Source organism: Rhipicephalus microplus, chromosome 2, assembly GCF_043290135.1.
Source record: "Rhipicephalus microplus isolate Deutch F79 chromosome 2, USDA_Rmic, whole genome shotgun sequence".
NCBI classification, from domain to species: Eukaryota; Metazoa; Arthropoda; class Arachnida; order Ixodida; family Ixodidae; genus Rhipicephalus; species Rhipicephalus microplus.
The window spans coordinates 209,340,625-209,358,570 of record NC_134701.1 but is presented as its reverse complement, the minus strand read 5'-3'; the positions used below and the strand labels follow the sequence as shown (position 1 = coordinate 209,358,570).

The window sequence follows — 17,946 nt, the reverse complement described above, 5'->3', positions numbered from 1 at the left end:
TGGGTGCACGTTAAAGAACCACTGGTGGTCGAAATTTCCGGAGCCCTCTACTACGGCGTCTCCGATAATCATATGGTGATATTGGGACGTTAAACCCCACATATCAATCAATCAATTTTTTATTCTCATCATCCTCAACACTTCTTGGGCAAGTATATGGGCTTTGCTGTAGATGGCTGAACAACGCTTTAGTGGAAGCGTTGCTCCCTTTGATGCCCCAGTGTAACTACAGTCCTATTGAGGGACTGTGGTGTGACTGAGTGTTTGCTTTTATGTGAGGTTCAAGAGTAACCGCATCAATATTTTCACTTTTTTTCTTGTAGATGCGCCTTTGTCACGGAAAAAAAATAAATAAAGGAGAAATGCAGGGAGGTATTCTACTGGAAAAGGGGGAATAAACGATGCACAATGCTCACAGGCGACCTAATCCGAAAGGGCACTCTGCGATGTTTATCGCCAAATATTCCTCAATGCATGCACCCGTACAGTACTACTCCATGTATCCGACACTGACAGCTGGAAATGCAAAGAAAACCAGACTAAATAAAAACACGGCCACGGGACATTTTTCTTTCTCAATGTGAGTTTTATGCATCGGGATTCACTGTGCTAAATATCTGTAACGTTCCCGCTTACGATGTCGACGAAAGCGCTTCGATATTTTCAAATTTTATTACCTTCGTTTAATTTGCTAAGTTTATCTTTTATTCATCCTGATTGAACCTTTGCAAGGTTCGCTGTATTGAATAATGAAACAGTTCTCGGCCAAATCGAGCATTTACACCCGTGGACGGAAAACCTGAGCTGGAAGCCGCGTTTATTTTATTCGCCTGTTTCGCTCACACAGCTCGCCAAGTTGCGTATTCATGCGCTGCTGTCAAGCGCGAAAAACTTCCGGGTGAAACGCTAAACATCAGATTAAGCTAGACGCTAACGTACAGCTGCGGCCACACCTGTGTAGAGCATGCAAGCAGCCTCTTTTCACTCTGTGGGGCGAAACCTTGAGGCAGTATCGGGCTCTGATGTGGTCAGCCTCACAACTAGGACACGAATGCTCCTGATACACCACTTCAGAGCCCGAAACTGTCACAAGGTTTCGCGCCACGGAGCGATAACTGGCTGCTCACGTGCTCTACACAGACGTGGCCGCGGCTGTACTTGTGGGGCCTGCAGGAGCACACACGATCCGATAATAATTGTAATCAGTTGTCATTAGTGGAAAGAAAAGGCAGTTGGTGTTGAGATCCTCGGAACTACGGACTGTAAAGATTGTATTTCATTCGATAGTCACTGAGATAAAACGAAAGATGGCAAAACAGAGATGCAGGTAAGTTCACCAGGTCCATTCACTACCATGCTCTGAGCAGAAAAAACTGACGAAAAAAGGAGAAAGAGAGAGAAGAAGGCAGTGTTACACTAATTTGAGACAAAGCCACCTTCCCGCCTAATTTCGGGACAGAATACGCGTTAACATGAACTAACCCTGCTTTCCCCGACGTGCAAGTGTAATTACAGCGCTTCAATGCCCGTGGGAATTATTTCTTCTTACCGTATGCTTGTTGCATTAACTTTACTTTGCACCAGTGTCCGCTGTAGACAACCACGTCCGGGTCATTGGAAAAACGTAATATTGTCCTCGCCACTACACGTGCATTAAGAAAGAAAACTTCGACTTTAGGCTCAAATTTCTGTTTCATCTTTTTTACTTCCGCTGTAACCATAGGCACAAAACAGGCAAGTGCGACCCTCATTTGCGGAAGCAGCCGCCTCCTATCCAGCTCCTCGATACGGCCGCCCCGAACGATGAAGATAAGAAAGAGAGCGAGAGAGGAGAGAACAGGCTCCAACATCTCGCCGTCATTCCGCTGCGGGACAGCCGCCGCTCGACTTGGCCGCGCCACTTTTCGGGAGAAAGGGCGGCAGATGGAAGAATCTCCAACTGCGCGCGCGAATGACGACTGGTCCCTTTCCCACTCTCCCGACAGACGAAACTCGAACGGGACCGGACTGCGTTGCTACTACGGCATACGACGAGATCTCCTTTCGTCTCTCCCCCTCGCTCTGCACTGGCGGAGCTCGCACTCTCAGAAGCGGAGCATCCCTACTGCGGAAAGAGAGCGATTCCTTCCTCCTCGAACGAACGTTCGTACGGGACGGGGAGCATCCCTACCGCGGGGATCCGAAGGAGACGGAGCGGTGGCGGGGGTTCCCGCGCGCCCCGCCCCCGGGCCAGCCCCACCGACGCGCGCGCGCAGCCAAGCCGCGGCTCCGAACCCCGGGCCCGGCACACGTGCCCGCCCGCCTCGAAGTTTCGCCGTCGCCCCGTTGCCGCTGTTGCTTTGAGTGTCGAGCGCCGATGGAAGCCGCGGGCCACGCCGCCGCTACACCCGTGGACCTGTCGCGCTCTGGCGCGCCGGCGGGCGCGCCCTGCCTGAACGGCCCGGTTCCCGCGGCCGCGTTAAGCGCGCCCGCACTGCCTGCCGGGCTGACGACGGGCCTGGCCGGTGCCGGACTGAGCCTGCTGCCCAGTCTGTACGGCCGTGCCGCAGGCGCGGGAGAATACGGTGTGCCGGCCAGCAGCGCAGGGGACGCTACCGAGTGCCGCCTGGTCGAGTACCGCGGCGAGCGAGTGGCCGCATTCGTGCAGCGAAGCGGCGAGTTGCTTCTGTGCCTGCCACAGGCAAGCGAAACAGCGTCTCGTTATATACCTCCCCTTCCCTTACCGGTTTATTGCGCTGGCCACGTGTAGGTTGGGAAAACTGGACATGGTGTAGTCAACATCACTGAACTTATTTTTCTCTCTCTTTTCTGAACAGTGGAAACATAATTCAAAAGACTTACTTATAAAGAGCTATAAATCGTCACCCTCACTGATTTTCCGTTTCTTTTTCTCTCTCTTTCTTTTTTTTTTTTGAAATCGGCATGTCTTTATTCACGTACGTGCATCAGGGGTCTACACAGTGTGTCACTGAACCATCTGAAAAATTCATTTAGCTACACCAGAGCACATCTCAAAAATGCGGCTGGAGTTCAAATCAAATCAAAGTTAATTTTGCGTTCTGTAATACAAAAAGAAAAGACTGCAAAAAAAAAACTGTATTTTGAAGCAGCTTGACTAGCATCCCCGAGAACGGGGCGATACCAAATTCTCAGTGGCGGATTACTAATAAATATTGTATTAATAATAAAACATACAGTATGGCTCTGATTTCGAATTCGCGTGTATTATGTGAATCTAGGTCTAAAGATCTATAGTCTGTCGGGGTGGCTGCATAACTTACGGAACGAGAGAAGTTCCTAAATACCGCGAAACCAACATAAAATACCATGAAAAGAAGCCAGCCGATTTACCGAAGAGTCGGCTGTAAGGATACTAAATAGCAGCGCTGCAATGAAGGCTTGCTTGCACAACATTTGAGAGCTAGTGCTATTTTTTTAATTATCGAAAGTGTCAACACGATTAGCTGCCCGCAATAAAGAAAGTCACGATTACATAGAAGACGAATGGGTGGATATGGAGCAGTGATCCACCCCAGAGCACAAGTCTGAATCAGCCGCGTGGTTCAATATCAGCCGATTCACCTAAGAGTCATCTGCAAAGAAGAGTGAGGATGGAAGAAAGGAAAGAAGGAGAAGAAAGTGAACAAGATAGGCGTGATTTCACATGAACTGCCCCGTCTAATGGGTACGTCGGGTGCAGTTGCAGCGTCATTCAATAAATCCTGAGATATGATGCATTTGTAGCTCGGCCCATTTTAATATGCACTGTGTGTAGTATTTTCCTTGTATTTTCTTCTTGGGTTTTTCTTGCAATACCATTGCGTGTGTTTCTGTTTTGTGCATACCGCAATACCAATTCACATGCACGTGGCGGCTGCATTTTTGATGGAGGTGAAAATGCTGGAGGCCCAAGTGCCCAGATTTGGGTGCACGTTAAAAAACCCCAAGTGGTCGAAATTTCCAGAGCCCTGCACTGCGGCGTCTCTCATAATCATAGGGTGGTTTCGGGACGCTAAGCCTTACACACATAAATCAATTTACATGTACGTGAGGGAAGAGAGCATCGCCAAGCCGCGATTGAGTGGCTTCTTTTTTCTCTTCTCCCCAGTCGTGCATGTCTCCGTGCATGTTCTCTTCTCCAATTGATGCCCGTTACAAACATGGATGCGAGTCTTAAATAATGACTCAGACACATATTCATATCCAGACTCATAGTCAAATACTTGAATAACAACATGCACTGTCGACTAACTATTAGCGTCTAAGGGTCGCTTCAGTATGACGTGGTTTTACTTCAACTGTTGACTCACACTTCACGTCTGCGCAGTGACTCAAATGTGACCTGACGAGTGGACTTCGTAGAAACGGCGTTTTTGTCCCAACCAAGCGAAGTGAGAGGTTAAATAAGAACATATGTCTGCGGTTCAACGGCAAAGTGCGGTAAGGTGGTGGTGATATGGCACTCGCAAAGTCTACTCGGCAGTCTTGATGAAGATAACTTGATAAAATAAAAATGTACGTTGCGTTCTGTAACCAATGTTGGATGTATAGTTAGCTTGGAGGCCATAATACGCTGCCATTAGTAAACGTGATATCACAAACAAAATTACAAACTAACAGATAAATGAATAATACTGCACTCGTTGTTCAAACAATTGTGCTCATTCAGTTTGAAGAGGGAAAAAAAAACCAATCCCAAGAATATGCGTTCTAATATTTTAGCATTTGTAGGGTGTTACTCTCTGAGACAAGTTTTCCATCCCTGCGCTCAAGTTTGACTTGTGCTGAAACACATGAATACCATACCATACTAAGAAAATTATTTCATACTCATGTGGTACTGGACAAACCGTAATCCAACATACACGCAGAAAGGGGGGGGGGGGGGCACTGACGCTGTAAAGCCAGGCGAAAAAGTTCGATTTGCAACGTCACTCTGTGAAGCCATAGATAGATCGATTGATCGTTTTGTCGATGCTCAATGAGTCGTTGATTCTTATTGCTTATTATTACCGAAATGGAATCGGTGATAAAAAAAACAAATTATTCTAATGAGTCTAGGGAAGAAATCGAACACTAGCTTGTTGTGCATGTATGCAACAAATTTCATTAGAAACTTCACTGGTCTGTCGTTTCTCTTCCTGCGTGAAGGGTAGCAAACGAACCACACAATGTCTACTTAACTTGGCTGTCAACGTTTCATTATCTCGCCGGCTTGACTGCTTATCATTTACCGATACAAATATGCTTGCATCGTAACTACAACATGTACTAGGTCAGAATGTGATGCATGTGTCATTGTAGTTTTCGAAGTTCACTGCCTTTAGTGATCATTCGCGGTAATCTCCGTCTTTTTTTCATATACGCACTGCTCTCTCTTTTCTCTCATTTTCATTGTACCTTATTCTAAATGTAGGGTAGCAAACCGGGCGTTCATTTTGCTGTAGTCGCAGGTTTCTCTCTTTTTTTCCTTTCTCGTTCGTTCAATACGGCACTGAGCAAGTGCGGATCTCTGATGACGCGAGAGCTCCTTCACAACAGGGCTGCCCTAAACCCTGCCCTACCCTGGTGCAGGCGTTCGAGCTTTTCCTGAAACACTTAGTGGGCGGCCTTCACACCGTATACACCAAGCTCAAGCGGCTGGGCATCAGCCCCATCGTGTGCAACGTGGAGCAGGTGCGCATACTGCGTGGACTGGGCGCAATACAGCCTGGCGTTAACCGCTGCAAGCTGCTCGCGTGCAGGGACTTTGACGCCCTCTACCGGGACTGCACTACCGCCAGGTAAGGCACGCAACATCTTGAAATGCATGCCAACACACATCTGCGCGCACAGCAAAGAGGGGTTGTGTTCACTAAGTTTTATTATTATTAGCCATTGACCGGCCGCAATTCCTAATAGTCTTGACGCCACGATTGGCTGGCATTGAACCTTATGAACAGTTCCAGATTAGAATATTTTCGTGAATACAGAGGCCAATAGATGTTTTAGAAAAGTCCAGCACGGTGATATAGTATTCCGGTCTACTCCTGAAGCTCTGAACGGCCCCACAAGCTCTAAAAGTGCACCACAGTATTCGATTGGTATTTAGATTTTGCGATAAAGAGAGGCAAATGCTTCTCTTTTTGAACTGCGCGCAACCCTGGATTCTGTGGCTTTGAGCCTCTCCTCCATGGTTGCTTTGAGCGTCTGCTACAGCGAAAGAGGGAATTGTTTATTGTGGCTGAAAAGCTGAGACGTCTGCTACAGCAGTTAGTATTGCAGTTAGTGGCAGACAACGCCCTTTCACCAGTTGCATCGCTCGTTGTTCGGAAAGAACTGGCTGAGACTTTTTTGTGTACAGGTACATGGTTTACATTGGAAAGGGAACGCCGTGAGTGGCGTGACTCTCTGTGACGATTTCGTGCAGTCCATGTCACATCAATCGCCACAGAGCGTTCACGCGACTGCCTCGCTAACCGGGAGATCGCGGAAAGCAGCGTGTGGGCGCGTTCCACAACAGCCGACGCACGACAGCACGCGCTCCTGTGGCGCCACCTGCAACAGAACTTGTCGTCTCGTCACTGTTATTCCTCCTCTACGCGCTCTCCTCACTATAGCCATGTTCCACACTCGCTCTCTTTCGTCCTCGTTCGCTCTGCTGGTTACGCCGACGCTGTTCAACGCAGGAATCGGCGCCTAAGAGATGCGATGTGAAAAGGTGATGAATGACGATTGCAAGATAGAAGGTGAGTATTTACAGTCCCGTCAGTCGGTGCAATGCTAGAGCTATGCATGTAGTCCTGTGGCTTGTGGGAACGCTATGACCCCTCTTACGACAATAGTTGCACTGTTGGCGTCAGGTCAAGGGCCTAACACAACCTCATCAGTTAGTGACCTATTATGACATAGTTCATTAGAGGAAATCAATTTTTGTCGCTCGCGTGCGTATGCTGGGGCCAGTACAACACATGTGCTCCAGCGTTTCTGGCACTCGACAGTGATCACAACTGAGACCGGTGTCACTGCAGCCGATGATATGTCAACAGCGTCTTGTGAAGGCCACACCAAGATGAATCCGGGGAATTATACTTGTGATTTTACGCTTTAATTGACGAAGCATGCAGAACCTCATTTACTTAAAGGGGCATTTAGAACACCAGCAGTTGCTCCAGCAGTCGCGGCAAAAAGAAAACAGGGCATTACAGTTGTCGTTGCCATTGATCGAACCATAATAACGCACGTGTTACTTTTTGGAGTTGTTTATCTCTAGATACGGTGGCTTTGGTATTAGGTAACAGAGTACGAAATCGTTTAAAAAATGCTTATGTACAATCCAAAACTCCCCCAGTAAGAGGTTTTTATAGAATATTTTTCATTAGCTTGAGTTTAGGTGCTCGCCTGAATGCGTTAGCGACCAGTGCGATAATGAGACTATCGCTGAAGTTATAATAATATCAGGGTCTTTATGTGATAAAACCATGGTTACTGCTATCAGGCTTGCCTTACAGAATCTGTTGTGACCACCTGTGTAAGGTTGTGGATTCTTCAATGAAGGAAGTCAGTCAGGACGAGGAAGGGGGGGGGGGGTTGCGCACACTAACATAGTGAGCCAGCTAACACTTTTCATTGCTGTGGTATCGTCTAGACAAATTTGTTTGCTTATAGTTGCAGTCTCTTGAAGCACTTCAGCTGGCTACTTGCGGCTCGCAGCACTTCCCCTTGCTGGATAATACAAAGCAAGTTTGAAAGACTTCGTACTTCACATGGAAGTTCAGCTGAAATGGCTAAAACATCTTGTAGCCACTGCCAGCCACCACAGTGTTGCTTTGTGTGCTCGATTTGTCATAACTTCGTGTTCTCTAGCGTGAGGAGCGTTGTTGGCCGTGCGTTGGATCACACATAAAGCGTTTAGGCTAGATTGTGCGCGCGTGTGCTGCCGAATGTGCTGTGTTTATCTCTCTTCCCTCTCTATCTTTCATCTCCCCCATCCCCCTTCCATGCGCAGGGTAGCAAACCGGCTGCCTAGAGGCTGGTTAACCTCCACAGCGGCCGTTATTTCCCTCCTATTTTCCTTCCTTCCTTTAGACTAGATGGTCCAAAACAGATCCGCGACGTGTAGGCGTCCCGACAAAGATGGCGCGGGACTCGGGATGGTACACGAAAAGTCGGGACAGTCCCACAAAATTTGGGACGGTTGGTAACACAACACCTGTGACATCGCAGTAGGGTCCTAAAGAGGATGGCACCTACGCAGTAGAATCCTGTTGGTTACAAATGTAGTTACAGGACGCTTGTGTGTTTGCGCAGTTTTTTTTTGTAACACAAATGCGATACGTTGCAAATGTAGACACAAATTAACCAACATGTGTGTCGATGTTTATATGTACACTCGTCCTGTATTTTAATTGCACTACAAGAAGATCTGCTCAGGGTGCCTTACCGGCAAGCCTTCACCGCATTCCTTGTGACGTGAAAGGGGAGGTCTGAGATTGCGAGAAAATAGTGATTTTTGTAGGTGGCTCGCTGGACTGTGGTGTTTTGCTGTCGACAATGACATTGCAACATTGATGGCTCCCGGCTGCATTCAATATGAGGAATGTTTTTCCAGCAACAAGGGCGGGCTCGTAAATGGACGAATGCTGAAGATCAACGTCTGTAGATTAAGCACAGAAATAAAAAAATAAAGCAAGGGTATGTACTAATTACCTCATCATAAAAAATTTGTTAGTAGGCTTGAACATGTGTTGATTGTGGACAAGTAAACGCTCTGGTTCATTCATCAGTTCTCCGTTATTGCGAATTTATACGCACTTGAAATTCCATAAAACTTGATTTCACGCTTTGCCTTCCAATGCTGACAACGGAGACAATTTCACCTGATAAGTGTCACTACGAAGTGTAGTTTGAGTCGTGTTGGAAGCTTACGTTGTTTAGGTATAGCATATGTCGAATACGTTAACTGCTCTTAAGCACCAACAAATTTTTCACGCTTCGGAACCGTGTGCGCTTTGCCCATAAGCTTGTCGCACACGTTTTGACGTGATAGGGATAAAGAACTTGTTTCGAAGGAATTCCGGGGTTGGCGTCGTTGGTTGCGAGAGAAAAATCAACGTCTTGTTCATGACCGAAAGTCGAGAACGATGCAAACAAAGTTAAAAGAAAAATTGAATAACTTCGGTTCCAGTGAGAATAGAACCGAGGCCGTCTACGTGGCAAGCATGTGTTCTACAACACAGCCACAGCAATGCTGGAATCTCCTTCGGCAAAAGCACTATATGAATGTCATGTAGTGGAAGGTGTCTCCTTAACGCATGTCGTATGGCCGACTCATTGCAAAGCGCTCAGACATATTTCATCATCGTCAGCTGCAAAAGCACAATCAAAGTTAGGAGCTGCGTAAGAATTCGCACGTTGCCTTATGAACGCGCAGTGGGTCTTCGCCGATTCTCAAAAGGAATAATTATGACGTAGTGGGCACTTACCATCTGTTCTGCTATAAGCATTTTAAGATAGTTTGTAACGGCCAATGTTACACGCACAGTCGTTCGCTTCCTTGTGACACGGTAGAGGCGCGCGCCGACATCCGAATAAGGGCAGCCTTTGGGAAGGCGATGTTCGCGGGATCCGATTACAGTATCGCGTTCCACTTTTGAAGGCGAAGCTCGAACGCCGTCCAAGTTTTCGCAAACTTCCGGACGTCTTTAGGTAAGTACAGTACTAACAGCTCACAAAATTTCTCAGATCTAAAAGCGCTTGCTCGGTGTTTTTGCATCTGCCTCTCATGATAGCTTCATAGATTTGAGACAATTTACAGCGCATCAGGCAATCATGAAATACGCTAAATTAAAGAAAAAGATGCGAATATTGTACCTTCCTCAATTTCAACCACCACAGTTAAACCGGGACCCACGAAGAATTTTTTTAAACGATGCCAGTCGTTGAAATGAAATATTAGCTTGGAACTTTTCTCCTGTTAAGGCATGTGACAATACGACTACTTCAATACCGGCCTATATTCTGACTGATTCTTCAATGAGGTATACATGAGTGTGCAAGAAAACTTTCGTATTTACTAGGCTTTTCGAATGGCTATGCGAGCTTTTATTTGTTTTGTTTTTCATCTGCAGATGTTTGGGTGTGTGAGACTTATGACAGCGATAAGCTTATTGGTGAGACTATCATTTCGATGATGATAAATCGTGTGACACGTCTAAGTTTTCAAAATACATCATCATTGGGCATGGTAGAAGCTTGTATTCACTAAACACTCTCGCAAGTTTGAAGTGCGATTTTGAAACGGCTCAGCGACTTTCTAGTTATCAAGTCGAGCGCTGTCATGATGACCGGAGGCACCCGACTCTAGGACATTATGGTGAAGCTTTTATATATAAGGGAAGGTTTCTGAACCTGCCACTTCTTTTTCGATAAACGTGTTTCCTATGAATGGAGGTGCGGCATTTTCTCCTGTAAGCTCTGCAACATATTTTTACGACTGAATAATTCTTATTGTTGTGATGCTTCGGTGAAAAAGAAATCGACAAAATGGTGCACAATAGCGTCTGCTGTCGGGCTAGTTGGGGCATAGCTGAGAAGAAATTCGTAGATGCGAACCAAGAACATGGATGAACATAAAACATGGCTAAACGTGAAAAATATGAACAAATATGGAACTTCGTCGTCCATGTTCTCGGTTTGCACCAAAGAACTTCTTTCCGGAATCGATGCACTTCAGCCATGACCTGCAGTCAATCAATTCTCATTTTGATAGTTCGTACAAGTCTCAGACTACTCGTTCTTTGCCCCACTTATTGTTTCGTTAACGCGACGATCGGTAACTTGAATGGAAGGTGCCTTAACGTTGCAACTTGCTTTCGTTCTTTACCAATATGTCGCAAATTAAAGATACAACGCAATCGTCAGGTGGTATTGGATGCCGAATCAGTCAGCAAGGCGTTCGAGGCGTACAAGTAGAGCGACGCGAGACGTCGCAGGCCAATGTGAAGCGCAAAAGTTATACTCTTGTACGAAGCACGGGTTGAAGACAAATAGCAGCAAAAGGAATGGTTGAGTTAGTTGACTTCGGTTCATATTGGAACATCGCACTGATAAATCGCGAAGGAATCGTGTTATTTAGTCTTACTTCTTGATTCAACTTTGCGCTGTTCCAACATGAAGGCCAATAGGACAAGGCCTTTTGGCAGCTCCGTACGACGAGGTCGCTTGCGCTCTATAAATGATTGAACAGGGACACCGTAAGCGATAACAAACGATGAGCGAGCCAGTATGCTCGTACGCAGCCAGTAGTTTATACCCAAATTTGTACGAAACATGGGGGCACAGCTTACCGTTTTACTCGAGGACGGCATTAGAAGTGATTGAGAGGGGCACTCAGGCATGCCCAGAAAGCCGCCCGTGTCCAAGGACTCGAGGCCGCCCCGTATAGGCTGGTGTGCTTGCTGTCCGTGCCGCTAAATACCGCCAGACATTCCCAATAAAGTTTTTACTCACTCCCTCCGGAGAAATCCTAAAGCAATACGATGGATGAATGAAATGGTACATAAACTCACGCGAACTACGCCATGAATGATGTCCCATAGTTACCTGCCGATTCGACTTCAATATAAGGCCGCAGATCAGACAAATTGGGGATGTTGTCTGATGAAATCGTCGTTGATTAAAGGTTCAGAAAGATTCATATGGGCAGGAATAATGCTGTTGACGTAAACGTAAATTACGCGGGTTTACCACGCTGTGGCTCATTGCGTCCGGAAAGAAGCCTAGTCCCCCATTGTACACCTTAATGAATTGCAAAGTGTACAGCAGGCTTTAACCTTGAAGTTTTAAAAAATGTTATCGCAGTCGTGACGCTTGTATTTCGGCAACGTGTTTACGCTTCGGGAAAGACGTGCCGAACGAACTGTGATCATATAGACACAAGGTAGAGTTCCCCCGATATTAAGTAGAGAGAACTATGGCATTGTGATTGTTCAGCCACCGCGTGAATTGTAAGTAGTACATGGATTCATCTATAGCCTTCGTCGTGCATGCGGCGTCGAACGAACTTACAGTTTTGTTTATTGTGTATATTTTCCTTGTTTCAGATAAAAAAACAGATTATAGTGAACTTCATCAGTTAATGTGAACTGCAGAGCCTAACAAATGATAAGGTGGTGACATGGAAATGCTGAACTTTTGTTGGATTTCGTCATGAAACAACGCGGCTGAAATTTCGTCATGATTTCGTCATGAAACAACGGAGCCACACGGGGACGAAAAGACGAAGATATGAAAAATTCATGTGCTGAATATAATTCACATTTATGGCTGGACCACCACGTGTTTCAGCTCCCATAGACACTATACAGTATATAAGGAAACTCTCTAAGACGCAAAGTCGGTCGACCCTGCGAATGTTTCGAATGCGCATCAGTATCCGTCACGGCGTATCCGACCCCTTTGCGCAATAACGTGGCCGCGATGTCAGTTCTAAACGTTCTGTTTTTCTTTTCTGCAGCCACAGCAGCAAAATTATGCCCCTCCCCTTCAAAAAAAAAAAAGAGAAAGAGAGCCGATTGGAACATTGCTGTATATAGCCGCTGTAGTTATCTGGATGACGAGATCGTTTCGTTTCGACAGCATTTGTTCGCGCAACGTATGAGGAAATTAAGAGATACAGAGGGTGAAAAGAGCGACTGAAGAGAGGTGTTGGGTGAACAAGACGCATTCGATTAGCGGTCTGGCAATTAGTGGTGCGGTGACAGCGTTGGTTGCCGCGTATAACACAACGAATGTGGTTCCCAACCACGGCGCTCTTACAATGCTTTTCCATCAGCGGGACGCGCTCGCTTGTCGAGAGACCGCACGTGTTGTAACGCGCCTAAAAGAAAGAAACAGTGAGAGCAAGCCTGAAGCTTGATAGACGGGGTGCTCGTCTGGTTTTGTTAGCAGCGCAGCTGCATTATATTGTTATGGGGCTAAAGTTATGAAAGAAAAATCGTTTGTCAGTGAACTGTCATTCGTCATTCTGTCACCGCAAAAACAACAGGGATTTGTTTCTGTGTTAGACCCAACTAAATGTAAATAACAGACAATTAAGGCAATAAAAGTACAGCGGGCATCATTTATTATATTTAGATGCAGTGCAGTTATTATTAAAACTCCAATCGGAATTCGTTTAACATGTTGCTGAGTATGTTGAATATGTGAAGTTGAATACGTTGAACAAACAGGGGCATGTGTCAAAGACAAGCTGGCCACCGTCTAGACAGGAAGACCTATCTTCATCAAAGGTGCCTTGTCATCCTTCACGTGTCAGCTTCAAGGGAGTTAGTATTGACATCGTGTGCAGTGGTGGCGTGTGTCATGGTTGGTAATCACTGTCTGGAGAAAAAAAGCAGCTATAAAACGGAGGAGTACAGCCATTGCCCCCATTTCAAGCAACGTTGCAATCACGCTCGGCGTAGATACTCTTCTATATGACTACTTTTTGTGCTAAATCTGTAATTATCTATTTACTTTTTGTAGGGCTTTGGTAAACACGTTGCGTTAAATCACACGTCCCGCGTTACGCAAATTGCTTGCGATAGTCTGCTTTGTTTCCGCCAAGCCGAAACCACAGCTTTCTTTAATTATGTGTCATTGTTTCAAACCAACTTGTCTGGATTCATTTAACTTGACAAGACTGTCTGCTCGCGGAGTTGAAACCAACGATTCACTTTTGAGACGTTTATGCCTCGTCGCCTTGCGAAACGTGCCTTTATGTGAAAGCCGATTCGTAAATAATCAGTTTGTGATCAGAAGTTCAGTTCGTCTGTCAACGTCAACAGGACCTGTTTCCCGAAATGATGCCTTCTTGGCTTCCTCACTTAGTTCTTGAATGTTCGATGATGACGTTCATTCAACAAGCTATCTTTACGCAGTATCTCACAGACAGCGAAAACAGAGAGAACAAGAGGAGCAAAGCAATGAATAAACAGCATTAAATTTGAACCTGCTTAACATTCAACCCTTTACATTGAGACAAAAATTCTTATGAGCAAACGCTATTAATTTAGTTACTGGATGACAAAAATCATCATGAATACCTTCCTGTTTATCACATTTGATCTGCTTAAGAGCACGTTCCGGAAATAAACTGCCGTACCTTTACTTGCTTGTCGCAATAATTTACTGCATTTGTGGAACTTTCCTATAATAATAATAATAATAATAATAATAATAATAATAATAATAATAATAATAATAATAATAATAATAATAATAATAATAATAATGCAATTGCTGGGGCTTAACGTTCCAAAACAACGATGTGATTTTGACGGATGCCGTAGCGGAGTTCTCCGGAAATTTCGACCACTTGGGTTTTTTAACGTGCACCCAAATTCAAGTAAACAGGCTTCAAGCAATTTCGCCTCCATCGAATATGCGGCCCGGATTTGATCTCTGCGACCCTCGGGTTAGCAATGGAGCGCCATAACCACTAGAACATGCCGGTAGGTTCGAATAATTTTAACGAGATTTGAGGTTTCATTCGCGACAGGTGCATGAATTTAGATTAATAAGTGCGTTTAGATTCATATGAAATGCGAAAATTATTCGCAGTACATCCCAACGACATCCCATATATCTCCCAATTCACTTTCAATTATTTAAATATGTTTTTAATTGTACAGACAAATGAGCTACAATGAGGTAGTGACCAGTTTATAATCTAGTAACTCCAATATTATTGACGATGAAGTATCAATCACTGTTTCGAGACGTCAACTTCTGAAGTTAAATGACATCATAGGAACTTTTGAAGATAAGTATTTCCCGCAGTCAAAAGTTTAGATATATTTATTTCCCTGTCCCGTTGTGTCATCGTTGACCACGGTCTTCAAATGATCAGTCAAAATTAAAAAAAAAAAACTCGCGGTGGCAGATCTGAGCACGCGGTACAAGCCAAAACAGCCTCCCCGCGAGGCAATGAAAGATGCTACCTCACATCACCAAAGCTCTTTAGAGATTGACTAATGAGAACGGAGACGGGCGCAATTTAGCCGCGGACAATTTATAACTCGCCGCTCTCCGTATCCTCTCCAGAGAAGTGCGTGCCGCTACCATCCTTTATTCCTTATTAATGTACTTTTTCTTATCCTTATTCCTATCTGTCCCCCATCATCCTTCGTCGCCGGCTGTCTTTTCCAGTCGGCTTTTTCTCAAGTCAGAGCCGGACGACACCGAAAAGTGAAAAGCGTGGCGGCTGCCTGAGAGCTTTCACCTATACGCTCCTAGCAGAGAGTACACGAAGACGACGAGCAATTCTCATTTTAATCGGATGGCGAACCAAAGTGGGCGGAAGGGAAAATATACCGGCAGCTCGGCACAACAAGGGTAAAAATTAGGCTCGAGAAAGCAACGAAGTAAATAAAAGTTTTAAATGAAAGAAAAAGTCGGAGAAAGGCTCTACAACTCGGTAGGAGGACAATTATGAGAAGGAAGAGCGACAATTCTTTTCTTTTTCCTTTTATCTCTCTCTTTTTTACGCGCTTTTGCCACGGAGAGGATGAATTCGCCACGCCCTATCCGCACATTTCCCCTTATAAATGCCTTCGCCGCTCCCGCTTTTTTTTTTTTTTAACTCGACGACTGAAGGAAACTGGAGTTCGGTGTGTGGGCCCTCATAAAGAGCGCGACAAAGGCGATGCACGGGAGGCCCTATGTGCCAGTGCCGGCCGTGGTAGCGCGACACGTGGCTTCTCGGTGCTTGCTTGCACCGAATAAAACGATCCGATCATTAGAGAGGGGGGCGCCCTAATGAGACGGCTCCTCCGAGTAGGCCAGATCAAACAGCCGTCGCACATACCCTTCGGAAGGATTCAAACAAGAAACAGCCAAAGAAGAGCCGGGCAAAGGGGGGAGTATCGCGACGCTGATGAACGTGCGCAATGAGTGGCGAAGGCTGGGGAGAAATCTTGCACTAGATTGCGAGTTCTAACTAGATCACTTCAAGTTGTGCGACAATGAAACCATGACGGCAGTGCGATATTCACAACATAAGACTTTTTTTTTGGCAGGCTAGTTGGTTCATATCAATGAACGGGTATCGTACTGCGCAAGCACGAAGGAAGGAAGCAGAAGAAGACGGGAAAGAGTTCTGACTGCGCTTTGTCATGCCTTTTTATGTTTCAATGCTGCGCTCTTTCCTGTCGTTTTCTGGTTCCTTCTTCCGTGCTTGTGCAATACGCAACCCGTTCGATTCACAGCATTTCACTATTCTACCTCCCTCTTACCCTCTTCACACTACCTCGTCGTATGCAGACTTTCTTTCGTAAGGGCTTTTTTTTTATTGGCTCGATTAGTTGGTCGCATTACATAATGATATGACCAGCACTGAATGTAGCTGGAATTTAGTCATATGAGCGCTTTTTTGCCTCTTTTTTGTGAAAATAAATACGTGCTCGAAAAAATGGCTCTTGCACGGGAACTTGTCGCAAGAAACAAAAACAATCGGCCAATCCTGAAGGCAGGCACGTATCTTTAACAAATTTCAGTGAACTAACTATGACGCTAAAACATTAGATGATCAAATAAATTCTTTGTGTAATACGCACCCATCCCTAATTAAACTGGATAATGTAACCACATGTATTTATTGTTAAAAACAAGTTAAACTTCTTTTAACGTCTTCTACAAATGCATAAGCCTTCAATGATTTTAAATAAAATGCATATGTTTACCTTTTGCTTTGTATTGTACGTACTTTTACTTTCTCTATTACCAGATCACTTAACATTCAACCCTTTACCTTGAAACGAAAATTCTCATGAGCAAACGCTGCTACTTCAGTTACTGGCTAATAGTTTGTACAAACTATTACATTTACTGAAAATAGTTTTTACGAACTATTTACTTGTGTTCATGTCAAAGGGTTTCTTTTATTTCATTCTTATTTGCGTATGGCTTAATGAGGAGTTAATTACTTCTATAATTTGACATGTTTTCCCTGCTTTTGTTTGTTCCTGCTGTCCGACATGTAAGTCCAGGGTAAAGGCCTCGTCAGGAGACATACGAGTAACATTTTGCCTTACCTGGTGGATATATTCTTTGTGTATATATTGGCAGCGTCTGTTAAGGAGTTTCTTGATTAAAAAAAAAAAAATCCCCGGCTGATAGCGCTGCACAACAGCCGTTTACTGGCCACTTTGTATATTCAGGAACTGAATTTTTTACCTCCAAGGTAGTACCGGTGGGAGGTTTCTGCTGTGCGTTGTTGAACAATTAGATAACGCGCAGCGTGCGCGTTATCTAAAAGTGCACTGGTGGGTATCTGTGTCCAACCAGAGTCTTCTGCAAGATAGAAAACTGCGCTAGTTGGTGAAGATTCAATATGGCTTACAGCGCGAAACACTTGGACATTCTTGGCAGGATTGCACGATTCTTGGCAGGATTGCGTCCACGTGACAAAGCTTTGATGCGCTGTGTATAATTTTGATCGAATGAAAGGGCTGGCTCAGTCACGCGGTGTTCTGCTCATATGTTATATACGTTCATGTTTTTCAGCAAAAATTTAAGCTTAAAGTCAGCGCTGTACCGTGTCCTCTTCGAGTCTATGTCCGGGTGTTTCGCGCTGTAAGCCGCACTGAACAGAGTCGTCTGTCTCTCATTCCCCATTAGCAGTGATTGGCATGCTCCCGCAGTAAACACCGCTTCATCACTGCGTGCTTAGCGCCTCCCCAGGCTTCTCTCCAGCGCAACACCGCGATGAGTGCCATCGTCAACGCCGCCGCCAGTGTAAGCGTTAGCGTCAGCTGCTTCGCATCTACACGTGGTTCTTTAAGGAAGATGGTGTAATTTTTTAGACAAATTTAGCTGCATTGGTGCTTTGAGGATGTTACTGCTTGACACACGATCAAACGTGGTTGACGTAGCCTTAGTGTGCCCTGTTATAAGCTGCATCCAACCACTGTAAGGTGTGGGTGG

The 17,946-nt window shown here is 45.3% G+C and overlaps 1 protein-coding gene across 1 annotated transcript in view; it reads left to right on the top strand.

Moving 5' to 3' along the window:
* Positions 1 to 2,339: 2,339 nt before the first annotated feature.
* The window catches only part of LOC119169584 (dachshund homolog 1-like), a 29,333-nt gene continuing 13,726 nt past the window's right edge, over positions 2,340 to 17,946 (top strand). Inside the window, exons 1-2 of the mRNA XM_075884695.1 lie at positions 2,340 to 2,680; positions 5,575 to 5,783. Coding sequence (XP_075740810.1) covers positions 2,357 to 2,680; positions 5,575 to 5,783 — 533 coding nt within the window. The 5' untranslated portion in view covers positions 2,340 to 2,356. The remainder of the gene's footprint in view (positions 2,681 to 5,574; positions 5,784 to 17,946) is intronic.